The sequence below is a fragment of the Amblyomma mixtum genome, chromosome 5 (genome assembly GCF_055824585.1).
Source record: "Amblyomma mixtum isolate Tamu chromosome 5, ASM5582458v1, whole genome shotgun sequence".
Classification (NCBI taxonomy): domain Eukaryota; kingdom Metazoa; phylum Arthropoda; class Arachnida; order Ixodida; family Ixodidae; genus Amblyomma; species Amblyomma mixtum.
This window is the reverse complement of record NC_143016.1, coordinates 194,530,822-194,549,154: the sequence shown is the minus strand read 5'-3', so window position 1 is coordinate 194,549,154 and position 18,333 is coordinate 194,530,822. Positions and strand designations below refer to the sequence as shown.

The 18,333-nt window shown below is 49.5% G+C and overlaps 1 protein-coding gene across 1 annotated transcript in view; it reads left to right on the top strand.

Annotated features, from left to right (window-relative positions):
• The window catches only part of LOC149345320 (tyrosine-protein phosphatase Lar-like), a 53,954-nt gene that overhangs the window by 17,858 nt on the left and 17,763 nt on the right, over positions 1 to 18,333 (top strand). The window contains exons 2-3 of the mRNA XM_089547404.1: positions 1,569 to 1,941; positions 17,482 to 17,667. Coding sequence (XP_089403530.1) covers positions 1,569 to 1,941; positions 17,482 to 17,667 — 559 coding nt within the window. The remainder of the gene's footprint in view (positions 1 to 1,568; positions 1,942 to 17,481; positions 17,668 to 18,333) is intronic.

Sequence of the window (18,333 nt, the reverse complement as noted above, 5' to 3'; positions counted from 1 at the left end):
GAAATAGAGTATTTTGATAACTTTGGGACACAAAGACAGAATTTGCACAAAACAAAAATACGGAGAAGGAAAAGTTGTGAATTAACAATCTAGCAGAGGAATCTACCAGATGAAATTATATAATCGTGAATATAATCGCGCACTGGTTTCAGGGAATATCCCTTTGCGCTTGCCCCGAAGGATAAGAGAATCAAAATAGATAGAGGAAGCCCGAGCCAAGAGAGGGGGATCTTCAAGAAAATTCTACGGAGAGCAGCGAGCCGCCGGCAGGAGAGGAAAAAATGTTCTATAGACTCAATTTCGCCACAAGACTCACAAAGGATGGATAACGAAAACCCCGATCGGCATAAATAAAGATTGAGCCGCGGTATCCTGCAGCGCAAAAGGGTCATGGACACCTCACATTGCCTCGAACTGCACATCCGCACATTCCAAGGAAATGCCAGGTGTTGAATATCTGCTGCAGCAAGGAGAGGTTCATGGGTCAAGGAGTAGAGACGCTGGAATCGCTGAAAGCGTGCTAGAGTCAAGTGAACATATTTGGGACGAAAGGGACAATAGGTCCATCAAGGGCAGAGTTTGCTAAAAAATCATCCATCTCATTCACTGGTGCTGTGCTTTGAAGGTCGTCGTCTTCATCAACTTCAATCCATGCGCAATCGCTCTAGAACACACCGCTATCACCTCGCCTTCTTAAACCAAACCTCGTAGCGAAACTGAAGTGAAAAGCGAACCTTGAGCGCACCTAATTCGCATTCGGCCAAGCAAGCTGAATATTCCGTCATTTTTATTTATTCTCGTCTTTATGGCTAGGACTTGCGGCGGTCGCCTCTTTGTGTTATGTGGGTATTGGTGGTGGTAGAGGTGCAAACATAGAGGCGTGATTAGACTTACTGAGTCCTGTCGGCAACTGCTCCAATGGAGTCAATGATTTAAGAGGTTCCGTCCCTACCACTAACCCATAAGGCCACTGTCCTCTAAAAACTTCAGTAATGATCGTGACACTAATCGTCGCTCAGTTCGGGAGACCTCAGGGTACGCGATGCGTGGGATGTCGTCCATGAGAACGTTCTGTCTCCTCAGGTTCTTGAGCAGTGCCTCACGTTCAGCACACAAACACGGGCACACTGAAAGGTAACGGTTCACATCACCCACAACATCACAGTGTACACACATAGGTGAGGCGGCGCGGTCAATCTTTTGCCATTCTACTGGCGTATAGAGAGAGTTCATGCGCACTCGATACAAGAAAGTGGCTCTGTCGTGCGACAGGCCTCACGTAACGCAAGGGAGGTTAAAAAGTACCGAAGTTGAGAAAAGAGTCTATAAAAAACACACCGCTACTGCCTTGCGCTCTCAAACCAAGCGTCGTAGCGAAGCTAGAAAATTACAATGCCGCGCAAAAACTTTCTTCCCTCTAATATTGCACACGACTGTACATAATTTGGTGTCATGTCTGCAAGTATCGCTGCCTACAACCGAGGGCCCCACAGTGTTGTCTGCCACTTTTTATAAGCTTTGGCTGATCAAGAAGTGGTTAATAATCAACCATTTTGCACTGTGCCCAGTCTGTTTTAAAGGAGAACATTTGTTGTTATTTTTGCCTATTGTGTATTTTTAATGCATATCTGGCAACATTGCGTGCTTTTCCAGAGCCACCGACCATCACTCTCTCTCCGCGCAACCAGACGGTGATAGCAGGGCGGTCGGCTGTGTTCGTCTGCACGGCTGCAGGGCACCCACAGCCGCAGATCGAGTGGCGTAAGAAGGGAAGGCGCGTCTCCAACACAACCCGGTACACTTGGAGAGAGATCGTCGAAGGCTCAGTCCTGCGCATCGAGCCGGTCCGCGCCCGGGTGGACAGCGCCAAATTCGAGTGCCTTGCTGCCAACGGTGTCGGCGAGACTGCGCTCGCTCAGTTCACGCTCGCTGTGCTCGAAGGTGAGAGTAACCTGTGTTCATGCTTGTTCGAAATTCATTCCATTCCGTTTCGCAGCGAGAGCCGCGTGAGAGCCGCGTAGTAGTATAGTGTACGCGGAGAACAGAAAGACGGGTGAGATAGCGGACGTGCAGTGGTCCAGGTGCGTGCAAGAGCTAGAATATTCCCTTTGTCTTCGCTGCTTACCGCTTGAGATTCCGCTTCAGACACCACGGCGATACCTTCTCCGATGGGCTCTGACGCTTTGCGCCGGGCACCTGATCGAGAACAGCAGCGAAGAATCAGATATGACCCATCTCGTCGTCGTGCAGGCAAGCCTGGAAGCAAGTGCGGATGCCAGCTCGAGGCGACCATGGAAGGAACCATGAGGAAGCATGAGGCTCGGAACGCTGCCCATAAGGGAAATGCTAGAACCAGCTAAGGTGCGGCAGGTGGAGCGGGGGATGTACGCACCTGGGGCGCTATGCTGGAAGGCTCGAGTTTGCTGAAACTCGGAATCTTCCCGAGCTCTGGCGACGCCCTCAGATGAGTGAACTAATGGTAGCAAGACAAAATTCCACCCTTGTCACGCCTCCAACTTCATTGGGTTATCTGGATATATTCCGTGCTTTATCATCACATCGGCGCTACCTCATGGGGCTTCTTGGGCGGTCTACAAAGAACGGGTCACGTGAGCCAACCGCCGGTGCACTTTTCATTTGTGTGTCGCTCCACCAAGTGCATTGCGTATGCAATTAGACAAACGAAGTTTGTTGAATTTTATAATGCACTTAGTACACCTTTACAAGCATTTTATAGTGTGCAAGAGTTGGATTTAAAGCGCTTTAGAGTGATTCATGCATTATTAAATTTTGCTTTGTACCGCGAGGGAACGCTACCAACGCTACGGTCCCGTCATCAGCTGACTGCCAATGGCCACGAGCCACATGTGCAACGCGGTGAACGTTACGGAAGTAGTACGCAAAAAGAAAAAAGAAAAAGGGGTGTACCACTCCGCGCTGTTCTGTGGCCGTGTGGTCTAACGCGTCACTCCGGAGAGTCGACAGGCAATTGGAGTGCGTGGGTTCAAATCCTGCATGCCAGAACTTTTTTTCCCACTTTTTTTTTCATCGCAAGTTGAATTTCGCGTGACTTGAATGAGAAAACTCGTTTTGTTCAGAATCGCTTGAATATTAGGTCGTGTTCTGAAATGAACTGCATGCATCTGTTCATTTGATGCATACCGCGTTAATGTGAGCTGTCCGAAATTCGTTGTCAATGAGCTCGCACCGGCTTTTGGTCAGCAGTGGCGGTTTTCTTCCCGATCCTGCAGCATTGTGACTATACTTTTTAGATGCAAGCGAAAGGTTTGTGCGAAAGATGACATTCATTCGTCGGGTTTAATTAATTAGCACAGTGGTGAGTGCTCTGCAGTGGCCCGATTAACAAGTGGCCGTCTGCAACTTTCGATTTCGCCGTTGCAGAGGAGCCCACTTTTTTGTGGGCCTCCCTTAAGGTACCTGGCATGTTAGGAATTGTTCTGTGCAACCGGTTAGCGGCTGATCCAGTCTTCGCCAAAAGAGGCTGGGACCGACTTTAGCACTGTTCTGTAGAGCAGCCCAAAGGGCTTGGCGAGAAAAAATATATTTTACTGATCGCAAAGTTCAGAACCAAGATGTCTGTTAATTTACAATGCTGGTTTATCATGCAGGAGCGCAGAAAACATGTTCTAGACTTCTTAATCGCCTATTTTCTCACTGTATATGTGTCACATTCTTGTGCATATCTGCAATTCTTTTGTTTTTGTTAAGATATCTCCGTTCTTAAGCAAAGCGCCTTTTCCTTTGTCATTGAAGAGGGCTCTATAACTTGGCTATTATATGCGGCAAAAGAGCAGTATATTTAAACTGATTGGTAAAATTATTTTTACACACACCACCTCGATATGGCCTGTTTTCCCGTGTTAAGTGTTACATTTTAAACATAGTCTTGATTCACAGTGACAGAAAATAGTACTGCCTCAAGAGTCAGCTTAGCTCGATTTCCCTGCTCTCCTAGAAGAGCAGAAGCTGCTCAGGCGGGATTTGCATGCAGCCAGATAAAAAGAGTTCCAAAATACTTAAAACACTTCTAGGAAAAAATACTTCGAAAGAGCAAACAATAAATGAGACAAGACAATCAAGAATGCTGACCCCGCAATGTTTGCGAGAAATGGTTTATCCTGGAAACACCCAGCGGCATGGATCACAGTGCATACAAATTAAAGGACAAATGCAGTGGATGTACACCAACACACAATCAGTCAAGTGCTCCAAAACTGAAAAAAAAATGTGGAGCCATCGAACAACACCCTTTGATAAAACGAAAACCTGACCAATGTATTAACAAAGACAGGACTAGAAACAAATTCACATTTAACTGAGCAAGAGCCAGCTTGAAATCATTCACACCTCCGAAAAATTGAGGACAAAACATAGAGTACTGGCTACCTCAACACTGGCACTGCATAACATGTCAAAATGACCAGAGAGTGACAGTAATGCAAGACAACACCAAACCAGGAATCCCTTTTCAGGACATGAAGATCAGACACCCATACATACCATTCCCAACCCTCACACACAAAATGTGGACAATGCCTAGGGGTTTGTGAATGTTCCAGCTTTTCGGACAGCATAATTGAATAAATTTCTGTTCAGTTAGTCGAACGAATCAAACAGTATATGTTCAAAATTATTTTAAATATATCCAATTTGCTCTCAAATTTTCAGATACTTTTCGAATAATTGACACAAAGCTTGATTAAGCTCCACTGTATCTTTCTGCAATTAATCTTCCAAAAACTGCACACATTGACGACGTGTACCAGTATACGTATTCTAATTGGAAAAAGTACTATTTGCACTCCCTTACAAATTCTACTTCTATACAGACACTACTAACACGACCACCTCACCACCTACACTACAAGTTACTGCCCGATACACTTTGATGCAACGAATTGCAATGACGCAATGATTTGATGTAAACGTTACAATTTTTGATGGAAATGGTACAATTTCCTCTGTAGACTGATAACACACACACATACCCACATGCACACATATTTCACATTTCCGCCCACACATGCACAAAGGTGATCACAGCAAGCCGATGAGTCCTGTCTCTTTCCTCGGTAGTATGTGTATTACACATCAATTCGAAGTCAGACAAGTTCCTCGATGCCACTCAAATCTTCATCACTGGAATCAGTGCTCGACTCATCAGAGGAGGAGTTGCACAAGTCAGAAATGCTGAAGACAACCGGTTCAATTTCAGCGTCAACAGTCATATCGCATTTGCATGCTTCAGCCTCAACTTGCTCTACATGAACACAACAGTTTTGCCAGTTTTCCTGGCTTACAGACGCCAGTGCTTCCGGCAGGAGCTTTTCCACTTCAGCCAAAGTGAAACGTTTATTGCGACTCTGAATATTGCATAAGAATGCAATCTTGGACTTGCTCTTCGACCGGACTTGCTCTTCGACCGAAAGCGAATGAGGCCCGGTACGCACTCTCCGCAGGCGTGGGTCGTCGCCTAACTCTTTACACAACCATCGCACCGATGTTTTGGACAGGCGAAAATATTCGTCGTCGGCCATGGCAGTAAACACGTCAGAGGAAGCGATGACCCAGGCTGCTGCTGCTGCCGCCATGACAGTCCCGAGATGAATTCGGGGCACTTCACCGTTCACGAGTTTAGCTCCGAGTTCACCTGTCAATCAAAACCATTGGTCACGCCCCCGGCGTGCCGTACATAAATTATAGGCGTACGCGCTATGGGTGGGCCACTCCCAACATCCCTGCCTGCTACAGGTATGCTGCGCGGCTGTGCTGATTGCTGACAGACATCGACGATGTTGACCATCGAAATATAACAGGCAAAAACGGACGTCATCGCTGATTAATCTAAGCACCTCTGCGAAGGACACGCAACGTGGCGACAACCGCCGATTTCTTCGCTCGCATACCAAGATTGCACAATACTATATAGCCTGTTGCAACCACGTAACACACTGCACCATGCTGACGGCGCGTCACGCCTGCTTGCAAGGCGTCAAACACGGAGCACGACGACGAAACGGTGCTTGGAGCACGTCCTACTCCAAAACATCGCACCACCGGTGTTTGGCTTGGCCGTCCTTTCATCGGTGATAAAGCTCAGCATCAATGTGTCAAACACATCCTGTATCGACAAACGGTGGCTGCTCGAGACCCAGTGCGATAAAGAGTTTGTAATTTCCAGCACGCAAGGACTGCGTACTTCACAACCGTAAGACCTTTCTGTGTTATAAGTCCGATTCCATTATAACAAACAGGATCCCTCATCTGTCCGAACGATATTATTGCGATGTCACTGCGGTATACAACGGCGATCGACGTTAGTGACAAAACCAGTACGCAAAGCCTTGAAGTGCGCGACGTAAACAAATACTACGCAGATACGCGCGCCACCACCTTCACAGCTTTTAGTCAGCGTCTGACGACATAGGATGAGTTGCGCCGCTGGGTAGCACGCTCTTCGCATCCGCAGTGCACTAAAGAGGCGCCACACAAAACAGGTATACGTAATGAATCATTGAATACAGCCAAACAGCAATTTTTTCCTCACACCGCATCACCGACGCTCGCACGGCCAATTTCTACCGCTGATATTCGCCAAGAGCGTACTAAAAGCAATGGTACTAAAAGCAAGCGGGGTGCGGCAGCGGCCGTAGCATCGGAGAACTCCACCTGAGGGCACTGCAGAGAGCAGCAGTGACGCGGGGGTACAGTGCAGCTCAGTTTTTTGCTTTTGTGTATTATGCAAGCCAGAAGATGCATGACTAATATTTTAATATACGACACAATAAAATATATTATCGCAATGTCCGAAAAAGAAGAGAGATTCAGCGTGTAGTAGTTGCCCAGTCTTTCCAGTCGAAGGCAGCGCTACCGGCGGCGTGTCAGCGGAGGAGCTCTCTTGTTTTCGGCACGGTCGGCTGCCGCTCTAGTTCGTATGCAAGCTACGTTGCAGGCTATGGCCTCACTATCGCCACTAGCGGCAGAATGTGTCAAATTTTTGTTAATTCCCTAAAGCTATCCTCTTCAACAACGCTTCATTGGATTCACATTTTAAAATACATTTGGAAATGAACAAAATGTTCATAATATCTTCTGTTGCTTTTTAACGTATTCGAGAGAAGAGAAAGGGTTGATACAAGAGTGCACCTAGTGCGCACTGTTCGTCTTCGGAAATGGAGAGACAGATAGAGCATGAAAAATGATGAAAAAGAAGACACGCCTTTGACGCGCCCGAAAAGGCGTGTCAAACAGCTATAGTCGGATACAACTTAAGTCTGCAGTGAAGCTCCGCCCACATTCAGCCTCCGCGCGTAGAATTCCTCCACGACGAAAAAGTAGTCTGTGGCTGAAACGTTTCTTGTTACGTAAACAAGAAGCTTAGCACAAGAAAAAAAGTTGTGAGCTCTACAGCTTTGATACGTGGATTGTTTGATAGAGTCAAGCATTAAAAAATTTATTTCGTTTACAGTTGCGATTAGCCAGCGGAGTGATACAAGACGCCGCGGACCGCGGCCCAGTGTTAGCAACTGCTGTTTTTATAAGTTGTATCTATAGCGGCGAGTGTGCAGATAGATAGCAGAGAAGTCACGATTTCGCGATTGCTGATATGGCGCTGATAACTTCAGGTAGCGCTGCGGCCTGGTATTGTGCAGTGTATTGTGTTTTAAGTGTGAAACAGGCGCGTAGGGTGCGCTTGTATCGCGTTTACGTGGCTTTATCTCTACATTTTATTGTCTGCTGCCTGCCCACGTTCCGCGCTATCTTCGTTCACTGACTGCCGTCATCGCAAACTCGGATGAAACTCGGGCGAGCGCCAAACTCGGGCCTTCCGGCATAGCGCCCCTGGTCGCAAATGTGCTGCGGGAAGTGATCGCCCATGTCTCAAGCTACGAACATACGAAAACAAACTGATGAAAATAATCGACTCGCAAAGGTGGTAAAGTGGTAAAGATCGATTATGACCAAATTACGCTAAAACCTGCAAGGACCAGAAGATACAGAGACATAGGAGTAGAGATTGCGCTCGTTTTTAAACTTCGTAAGACCGCGTGGATATGACAGACTTTACAGTGGGCAAAAAAAAAGGTGAAAAAATCATGATGTCCTGCCCGCACTGCATGGAAATGACAAAGAGCGTTGTTGGACTGCAGTGAGGACTGAAAAATAATGTGTTCCAGCCCGTGTCACTAGGTACAAAGGGCTAGCACGCGCGCCCGTGGATTTGACAGTTGTAACAGAGTGTCTGACCTGTAGGTGGATCTGTTATTGAAGGGAGCGAGGTTTCAATCGGTTGAAGAATTAAACCTTCTTCAGGCCAATTTATGCGACTAAATGACCGATTACTCCAAGACTGCATGCGTACAGAGCAATGTGTATTAGCTTGCATTGCCTCACGGGCTCTTGCGGCTCTTCTGTTCTCGAAGCACTCGCCAGTTTACCATTTGAAGACGACCGTGCCTCTGCCTACCTGCAGTGGAAGGAAAGATCTCTGCATGAGGACACTTCCGGCCACCCTGATATTTCCCCGGGCACAGCAGGCTAGCATCATCGTGGAAGCTAGAGCTTTCATCGACACAGGGGAAAGGAGTGAATGGGCCCGTATTCTATCAGAATCCACTTGTCCAGCTTCCGACCATTGGCTGGATGACGACTGGACATCGGCGCCGTATGGCAACGGCTGGATATGGCAGCCGATGTTGGTGATTTGTTATTCATTTCTTTTTTATTTGATTTCACCTCAATTTTTCGATTTCAAGATGTGATTATTTCATTTTTAAGTTTATGATGAACTCCTTCGCAGCCGTTGAAGTAAAATCAGCTATATCGTGACCTCCGTCATTGGCCGCCTGCTTCTTTCGTGTGTTTCTGCTGCCACGCCAAATGAAATGAAAAACAGATAATGGATCTGGAATGAAGAAGATGGTTCAGCACCGCCACCAACGACGACGAAGCGCTAGCGCCACCCATAAAAGGCTCGTGCTCATGATCAATATTTCTCTGCAATGAAAGCTTTCTGAAACGTGGAATATTTAGCCCCGTTCTCTATTTCAGTCACCGATCTCACAGCATTTGTTTAACCTATTTCAATTACACATCTGAGATCCTTTCATTTATTTCCTAATTGCTATTATTATCATGATTATTTTATTTTTCCCCACTATTATTTTCTTGTTTAACATTTTGTACACCTATCAGTTGCCGCCTGTGTCTTGGCCAATCCCCCGCAGTGGGTATGCGCCATTTTCTAGAGGACAACAACAACAACATCAACTGCCGCTGGTGTGCCAGGCTGTCGCCTCGCTGGTTCCTGGACGACTTGCGCCCGGGTCTTCGTTGCCAGCGCTTCAACGTGCCAATAAACCACTCTACATTTGGTGGAGGTTGCTGCGTTCACCGTTCCCCATCACCGTGGACCTTCGCAGTCGCACCATCCCGATGTCCAAGAAGAGTCAACAGCCCGCCCCCCCGCCGCAGCCAGTCATCTGCACCGGTGCCATCCGGCAGCGCGACCCCGCTGTTTTCAGCGGCCACAGCGACCAGGATGTGGAAGATTGGCTGGAATCATACGAACGGGTGAGCCGCCATAACAACTGGGATGACAGCGTCAAACTGACCAATGTTATATTCTACCTGAGCGACGTAGTGAACCTGTGCTTCCGAAACCACGAGGCCGACATTCCCACCTGGGCCGTTTTCAAGAGCACACTTGCGGAGGTTTTCGGCCGTCCCGCCGTGCAGAAACTGCACGCTGAGCACAGCATGCGTGTCCGAGCTCAGCACACGGACGAGACTTTCACGAGCTACATTGAAGATGTAGTCGACCTATGCAAGCGTGTTGATCCGGCTATGTCCGAAGCTGACAAGATTAAGCACGTCCTGAAAGGCATCGACGACGACGCTTTTCAGATGTTGCTGGCGAAGAGCCCCACCACCGTCACCTCGGTTTATACACTGTGCCAAAGTTTTGACGAGTTGCGCAAGCAACGTCTTTGCGCTCGTCGCCCTCCCCCGCCTGCCGACTCCATCTCCGGCCTGGGCGTCAACCACGACTTACTAGCCACAATCAAAGACTTCGTGCGGGAAGAGGTCGCCCGGCAGCTCTCGCTCATATCTAACCCACACCCGTCACCGCCCGTCCTCAGTCCTGAGATTCAGAATGCCATCACGCAGGAGGTCGCCAATGCACTTTCTAGTCTTCGGCAACCGGCACCCTTGGCTCCCCAGGCCGGTCTACTCCCGATCCAGCCCGCCCCAGTTGCCGCCCCGTTAAGCTACGACCCTCCAGTAAGCATGCCGCCCGCACCCATGCCTCTCACGTATGCCGAGGCTGTCAGAAGACCACAGCGGCCGCAGGCCTATGCATATGTTCCTCCTACGGTGCCTGCGCCTGTTGTTTCCCTACAGCGTTTCGCGCCCGCTGCCTACAATCCTTGGCGCACGGCTGACAACCGACCGATCTGCTACGCCTGCGGTTTTCCAGGCAACGTCGCTCGCCTCTGTCGACGTACTCTGCCTGCGCCTCTCCACCCACTGCCGGACTACCGCGATACGGATCGCACCTTTCGCCCACCTTTCGAACCACCCCATCAGGGTACCTCACCTGACCGCGCGATTGGTCCCCAGCCCTACGTTTCCCACCGCTCACCCTCCCCTCGCCGCCGCCCCTTGTCGCCCACGAGGCGTCGCCCCGTCCCCGCCGATTCGGAAAACTAGCAGCCGCAGTTCCTGAGGCACGAACTGCGCTATCATCGCCCTGCTTAAGTCCTCGCCTTTCGCCGCCGAATCTTCTTGAAGTGATGAAATAACAGCGCAAGGAACAGGACGAAAACACGAAGGAAGAAGACACAGACACGGGCGCTGACTAACAACTGAAATTTTATTTCGAAGCAGGACACATATATAAAGTACAAAGAGGGGGGTGTGTAATAAATAAAATAACTGAAATAAAATTTCAGTTGTTAGTCAGCGCCCGTGTCTGTGTCTTCTTCCTTCGTGTTTTCGTCCCGTTCCTTGCGCTGTTATTTCATCATGGATTACCAACTAGCCCGGCATCTTGCACTTCTGAACTTCTTGAAGTGTTTGTGGACGGCGTCAAGACACTTGCGCTTGTGGACACTGGGGCCACCGTTTCTGTCATTAACAAAAACTTCTGCCGTTCGCTTCGAAAAGTTACCACCCCATCTTCTGGACTCTCCCTCCGTACAGCTAGCGCCGAGCCCGTTCATCCTTCTGCCCCTTGCACAGCACGCGTAGGCATCGCCGATGTTTTATATGTTGTCCAATTTTTAGTTCTCCGTGCAAGCTCCCATGACGTCATCCTTGGCTGGGATTTTCTATCCCGCCACAGCGCCGTCATTGACTGCGCCCGTGCGCATGTCGTCTTTTCTACGCTCTGTGATGCGCCCTTCGACGAGCCTTCGATTCGCCGTGATGCTAAGCTTGTTGTCGCCGAGGACACTCAAATTCCCCCTGACAGTGCTGTGCTTGTCCCTGTTTGCGCCGCCTGTTTCTGACGCCACCGTTCTCTTCACGCATTCCCCCATCCTTGCTTCTCGCCGACGCCTCTATGTTCCTTTCGCCGTCATCGACATTCAACACGGTACTGCCGCCATCCTCGTCTCTAACACCTCCTTCTCTGCGTTCTCCCTGCTCCGTGGCGAGTGCCTTAGCCATTTTGAAACCGCTAACTTGATCACTTCCTTGGACTCCGATGTGACCTCCTCCAGTCCTGACATCGCTGCCCTCACCCCACGTGGCGCTACTCCCGGTCACCCACTGCCTTCGGACATTTTCGACCGCTCTATTGACCCCGCCCTCGACACAGCTCAACACGCGCAGCTTCTTGGCCTGCTCAACCATTTTCGCTCATCGTTTGACCACCAGTCCTCTTCTTGGGCCCGTGCGACCACTGTCGAGCACCACATTGAAACCGGTACCCATACTCCTCTCCGCCAGCGCCCCTACCGGGTGTCACTTCCCGAGCGCCGCCTCATCGCTGAGCAAGTGGAGGACATGCTACAACGCGGCATTATTCAGCCATCTTCCAGTCCTTGGTTATCCCAAGTTGTCCTGGTGAAGAAGAAGGATGGCTCGATACGATTTTGCGTGGACTATCGCCGGCTCAACAAAATTACGCGCAAAGACGTCTACCCGCTACCCCGTATTGACGACGCCCTTGACTGCTTGCAAGGCGCCGAATTCTTCTCCTCTCTGGATCTCCGTTCCGGCTATTGGCAAGTCCCGATATCTGAGTCCGACCGTCCTAAAACGGCATTCGTTACCCCTGACGGCCTATATGAATTCACCGTAACGCCATTCGGTCTCTGTAACGCTCCCGCCACGTTCGAACGATTGATGGACAACATATTGCGCGGCCTCAAGTGGAACATTTGTTTCTGCTACTTGTATGATGTTGTTGTGTTTTCGCCCGATTTTCCGACGCACCTCCAGCGCTTGCGCCAGATATTGATCTGCCTCACCCGTGCTGGCCTTCAACTTAACCTCAAGAAATGTCACTTTGGCGCCCGGCAACTGACAATACTCGGCCACCTCGTATCCAAAGATGGCGTCCTACCTGATCCTGACAAACTCCGTGCTGTGGCTGATTTCCCTAAACCGACCTCTACGAAACAGGTGCGCCGATATGTGGGGCTCTGCTCCTATTTTCGATGCTTTGTCCCTAATTTCGCCTCTATCGTCGCGCCCCTTACGAAACTCCTCAATGGTACCGCCGACCTGTCTACGTGGGACTCTGCCTGCGATGAAGCTTTTGCTGCGCTCCGCCGTCTTCTTACTTCACCCCCTATTCTTCGGCACTATGACCCCAGTGTTCCTACTGAGGTGCACACCAACGCAAGCGGAATTGGCCTCGGTGCTGTCCTAGCCCAGCGCAAGCCCGAATTTTCTGAATACGTTGTTGCGTACGCAAGCCGTGCTCTCACCAAAGCTGAGTCGAACTACACCGTGACTGAAAAGGAGTGTCTGGCCGTAGTGTGGGCTCTCACGAAATTCCGCCCTTACTTATATGGCCGCCAGTTCACCGTCGTTACTGATCACCACGCCTTGTGTTGGTTGGCCTCCCTCAAAGATCCCTCAGGACGCCTTGGCCGCTGGGCACTCCGTCTTCAGGAATTCGATATTACCGTAGTCTACCGGTCGGGCCGCAAGCACTCCGACGCCGACGCCTTGTCACGCTCGCCGCTGCCCTCTCCTGTGCCCTCTTCCCTCGTATCTGATTCCCTACTCGCAGCGCTCACTACTATCGACATGCCCAATCAACAACGCCAGGATCCATGGATTTGTTCCTTGCTCGATGCCCTTCGTGCACACTCTACGTCCTCCTTCCCTCGGGCCCTTCGTCGCCAAGCTTCCCATTTCGACATCCGCGACGATCTCCTGTACCGCCGCAACTATCGTCCGGACGGCCGAAAGTGGCTCCTCGTGATTCCCCGCCATCTTCGGTCTGAGATCTGTGCGCACTACCACGCCGACCCTCAAAGCGCTCACGCTGGATCGCTAAAAACCTACGAGCGGCTACGCCAGAGGTACTACTGGCGGGGCAAGTACAACTTTGTTCGTCGCTACGTTCGCTCCTGCACAGCCTGTCAGCAGCGGAAGTCACCTCGACCCTCGACTGCCCTGCTACAGCCATTACCGTGCCCGGCTCGCCCTTTCGATCGTGTGGGCATCGACCTATATGGACCGCTGCCCTTCACGACCGCCGGGAATCGATGGATCATAGTCGCCGTGGACCACCTCACTCAGTATGCTGAATAACACAATCTTGCGGGCTAGTTGGTGGGAATCCATACGATTTCAGCAGTGCGAACACGGTTAGGAAAAAACAGACAGAAAGGGGGACAGGACAGAGCGCTGAACTATCAACTTTATTTCAAGAATGACCAAGACCCCGCTCTTAAATACACACGCCACAGAAACGCCCACCTGGGGCCACAGAAACGCTGCCCTACCTGCGGCTACTGCTCGCGACGTCGCCTTGTTCCTTCTTCATCACTTCGTCCTGCGTCACGGCGCTCCGCGAGAACTTCTCAGTGACCGCGGCCGTGTTTTCTTGTCGGAAGTTGTTCGTGAGCTTCTCGATGCATGCCACTCAGTCCACCGTACCACTACCGCTTACCACCCCCAAACCAACGGCCTCACCGAACGATTCAACCGTACTCTTCGGGACATTATCGCCATGTACATTAGCTCCGACAGCTCTAATTGGGATCAAGTCCTTCCGTTCGTGACCTATGTGTATAACACCGCATCTCAAGCAACCACCGGCTTTTCCCCATTTTTTTTATTTGGGCGCCAGCCTTCCTGACTGCTCGACACAATCCTTCCCTACAACCCTGACAGCTCAGAATATACTTCCCTTTCTGATATTACCCGCCATGCTGAGCAGTGCCGCCAGTTGGCTCGCTCCTTCACCGCCGAACGTCAAGGGCTCCGGAATCATGAGTCGGATCAAGACACGCCCGCTACACACTTCTCCATTGGATCATTAGTCTGGCTCTCTGTTCCGGCTGCGTCCAAATTTTCGGCCAGGCACATTGGTCCTTACCGCATCTTAGAGCGTACGTCACCAGTGAACTATATCATCGAACCGGTGACACCTTCTTTGGACCATCGCCGCCATGGCCGCAACGTCGTTCATGTCAGCCGCTTGAAGCCTTATTACAGCCCTCTCGTCGTCTCCTCGCCTTCAGTCGCCAGGATGGCTCCCTCTTTCCGCCGGGGCAGTTGGAATGAAGAAGATGGTTCAGCACCGCCACCAACGACGACGAAGCGCTAGCACCGCCCGTAAAAGGCTCGTGCTGGAGAACTGCCGCTGGTGTGCCGGGCTCTCGCCTCGCTGGTTCCTAGACGACTTGCGCCCGGGTCTTCGTTGCCAGCGCTTCAACGTGCCAATAAACCACTCTACAGATCTATATACACTACTGCTCCAGGCCCGCCAAACTTCTTTCCTCTCCTCCGAGCGGTGCGCAAAATCCCGTCATAGTGAATTCGTGGACATAGCAACGCCGAAAGAGATCCACCCACTGATGACGCCGCCATCGACGTTCTCTACCTTATTAGTTCTCTGGCTTTTTCAAGCCCTCAACTCCATCGTGAAAATTGTAGCCACGGATACCAGTTGTCCCAGTTCAACGCAGCAGTCGCCGCTACGGCGCTACGTGATAAGTATACTTTTCTCAAACTTGTTTTATATTAGCAACTTTTAGGATGGTTTGGACCTGTGTACAAAGTGGGCGGAGAAAGAAAGATGAGCATGTTTAATGCATTCTTGAACTAAATGGTGCCTGAAAGCAGGGAGTATAGATCTCCTTCTCTGGCGACCTGTTGAGGCCCGCGGTTAGAAACGTCGGAAAATGCTAAAGGTCGCACGCTTCCATTTGAAAAGTCTGGCTAGCTTCCATGGCACCAAACACATGAAATATTAAACTTGTTGGAAGGAAGTTGGTCACTAAGTCTAGAAATAGGCTTTTTGATTAATACGATGGCTTTTTCGGCTAAATATTAACTACGTTGCCACACATCGAAGCACAGCCCACCCATGTTGACTAGTAGGCTGAATAAATAAATTCTATTGCACAACGTTTTGACTTATTGCAGATCAGCGCCCAGATGGAATCAGATTTTTAGCCGACCATTGGTAAAAGCTTTATCTCTTTTTAGGATTTCAGCAGCGCGATCACCCTTCAGCTATGGCGCACTAAACTTTGGCCATTTCCTGCGTAACTCAAGAATAGCGCTCCAGCTGCATGCGCGTCGCGACGCCCGTAAAATCACGTCACTCCACAGCTTGGATGCCACGCGGCCATCCCACTAACGCTATCCGTGCTGCGCTGCTCACCACTCCTTCCTGCACCTGACGAGGCAGGGAGGAGAAGCTAACACGCTGCGTACGCCGTCGAGCGCCATTCACTGGTGGGCAGACATCATCTTCATCATAAGCCCGACTATGCCCCGCGTAGGGCAAATACCTCTCCCATGTCTCTCCAATTAACCTTGTCTTTTGCCAGCTGCATCTTTTGCCACTAGCGGCTATATCGCTTTCGCATTACATGACCTGTCCAAGCCCATTTCTTCCTCTTCATTTCGACTAGTATGTCATTAACCTGCGTTTGTTCCCTCACCTACTCTGCCCGCTTCCGGTCTCTTGCGTTACGCATATTTTCCTTTCTATCGCTCACTGTGTGGTCCTTAACTTAAGCTGAACCGTCTTCGTTATTCTCCACGTTTCTGCCCCACAGGTGATTACCGGTAACCTACAGCTGTTTTATACTTTTGGTGGGCAGGCAAGGTAAGGCAAACGAGGGGAGTGTTATGACGTGCATATGACGGAAATGAAGAGTCACCGGAACCAAGGAGCGTAAGGGAATGTTTCTAAAGCTTTTTAATTCTGATCTAATCAATAGAGAATAATATTATAAGTTTTTATTGCTGAAAAATAATTGCTTAAAAAGAATACAAAAGCAATCACATGCCGCTTTTTGGATCCGAACCCACGACCTCCGAATTTCGCGTACGGTGTCGGCAACTTGTCCACGCGACTTTAGATTGTTGCGAGAATTGGCCAAAATATGTTGAGTCACAGCGACCAGGGTAACAGAGATTTCGAAATTCTTGAAACAAAAGTGTAGATTTTACAAATAGTGAGCCACAAACCTTTCATTGCAATGACCGGCCTTTATGTAAAAGCTACAAAAGGGAACTATTCTAATTTGGCGAGAATGTTTCAGGTACTTTCTTACCTGGGCCAGCATTGCTTCTACTCCGCTGAAAAATTCAGTTTTTTCCTGAAAGGACCGTTTTCATATATTATTGGCGGGCTTCCCAGAAAGACCTGGTATATCATAGTGCGCCTACCCAAAGGCAAGGCCGCAGACTTTAATCAACTTTAAATAAGAGAAGCGCCGCCGCTTGCTCACGTGTGGGATATTTTAGGCAGGATACGCACGAATACAAACCACATTTGTCCTAAATGAAGACACAATCTGCTCTTTTAGTCATATGTAAAGCTTTAAACTTTTGCCGAACGAAAGGCTAAGCAACATAATAGCCACGGGTTTGCCACGCAGTTTATGTACCTGCAACTTAAACGTCAGCCGTAGGGGTCAAAAGTCGACGATTGATATTTAGGGCTTCGATTGGTTGGTTTTTTTGGTTTACCGTGCCAGACCGACTAAGGCTAAGTTGCAATAAAGGGGAAATTAAAAATAATAATGCATGACATAGTGAATTTGCAGCATAAATAACGTTTTACCTGTCAACGGCTGTGTAGAAAAAGTCGTTGCATAACGGACATTTAGTAACAAAATTGTACAGTGCTATTCCCGTTGATGATTTGCCTCTGGACTGCACGTGTACGGTTTTCAAGTAGGTTCTTGTCTTTCCTGATGCACTTCCTCCCTCGCCCGTTTCCTTTGCTTCCTTTCTTTCTGCGCGCTGCAGAGGACCACAACATTCCGCCGGGATTCCCACACTTCGCCCTGCTGCCAAGAACTATGGCCGTGCAAAGAAGCCGTAACGCCCTGCTTCCCTGCAAAGCCAAAGGCATCCCCGAGCCCACGATCTCCTGGCTGAAGAATGACGTCCCCGTCAACACTTCCGACCCACGCTACTCCGTCACCGCTGAAGGCAAGTCTTGCCGTCCGAAGGGAAAGCCTTCCTTCCGGTGGAGTTTCATATATCACCGCCAGTTTTGGAGCGCAGATATTCCTGAGCCGCGTGCAACATTTATCCAACAAGAGTTCTAGAGAGGGAGAGGGCGAGTAGGCTCATGCTGCATGGTTCAAATGAAATGTATCATGGAATTGGGTGGGGAGTGCTGACAGGTCTTTTTTACCGAATTACGGGCCACAGAGGTTATGATTAAGCAGGGAAAAGTATATTCGGGTAGCTACAGAGATTAAGCTCCCGTTGTGAACCGATTTATTGCAGACAAAAGGGTTCTTTGTTGTGCAAGAACTTATCTTCACGACGTTAATTAGTTACTTGCTGAAGATATAGATTGCATAAAGATTACGCCCAAGAAAACTGAAAACACCCTGTCGGAATTTTCATCCTTCTGCATCAAAAGTGTATTTGAATGCGTACAGAAAGCGGCTTAGATTCTGGGTGAATCATGGTTATGCGAATAAGGATCAAGGAGATTGCCTCGATATGATTTGAACGTCCTCTTATACCCTCAGCAAACGACAAAATTCACCATGTGTCGTCTTTAATAAAAATATGTACAACAAATAATATGAAGCTTACAAGGGTAGACGTGCAGGCTAGTTGGTGAAGGTTGGGAATAATATG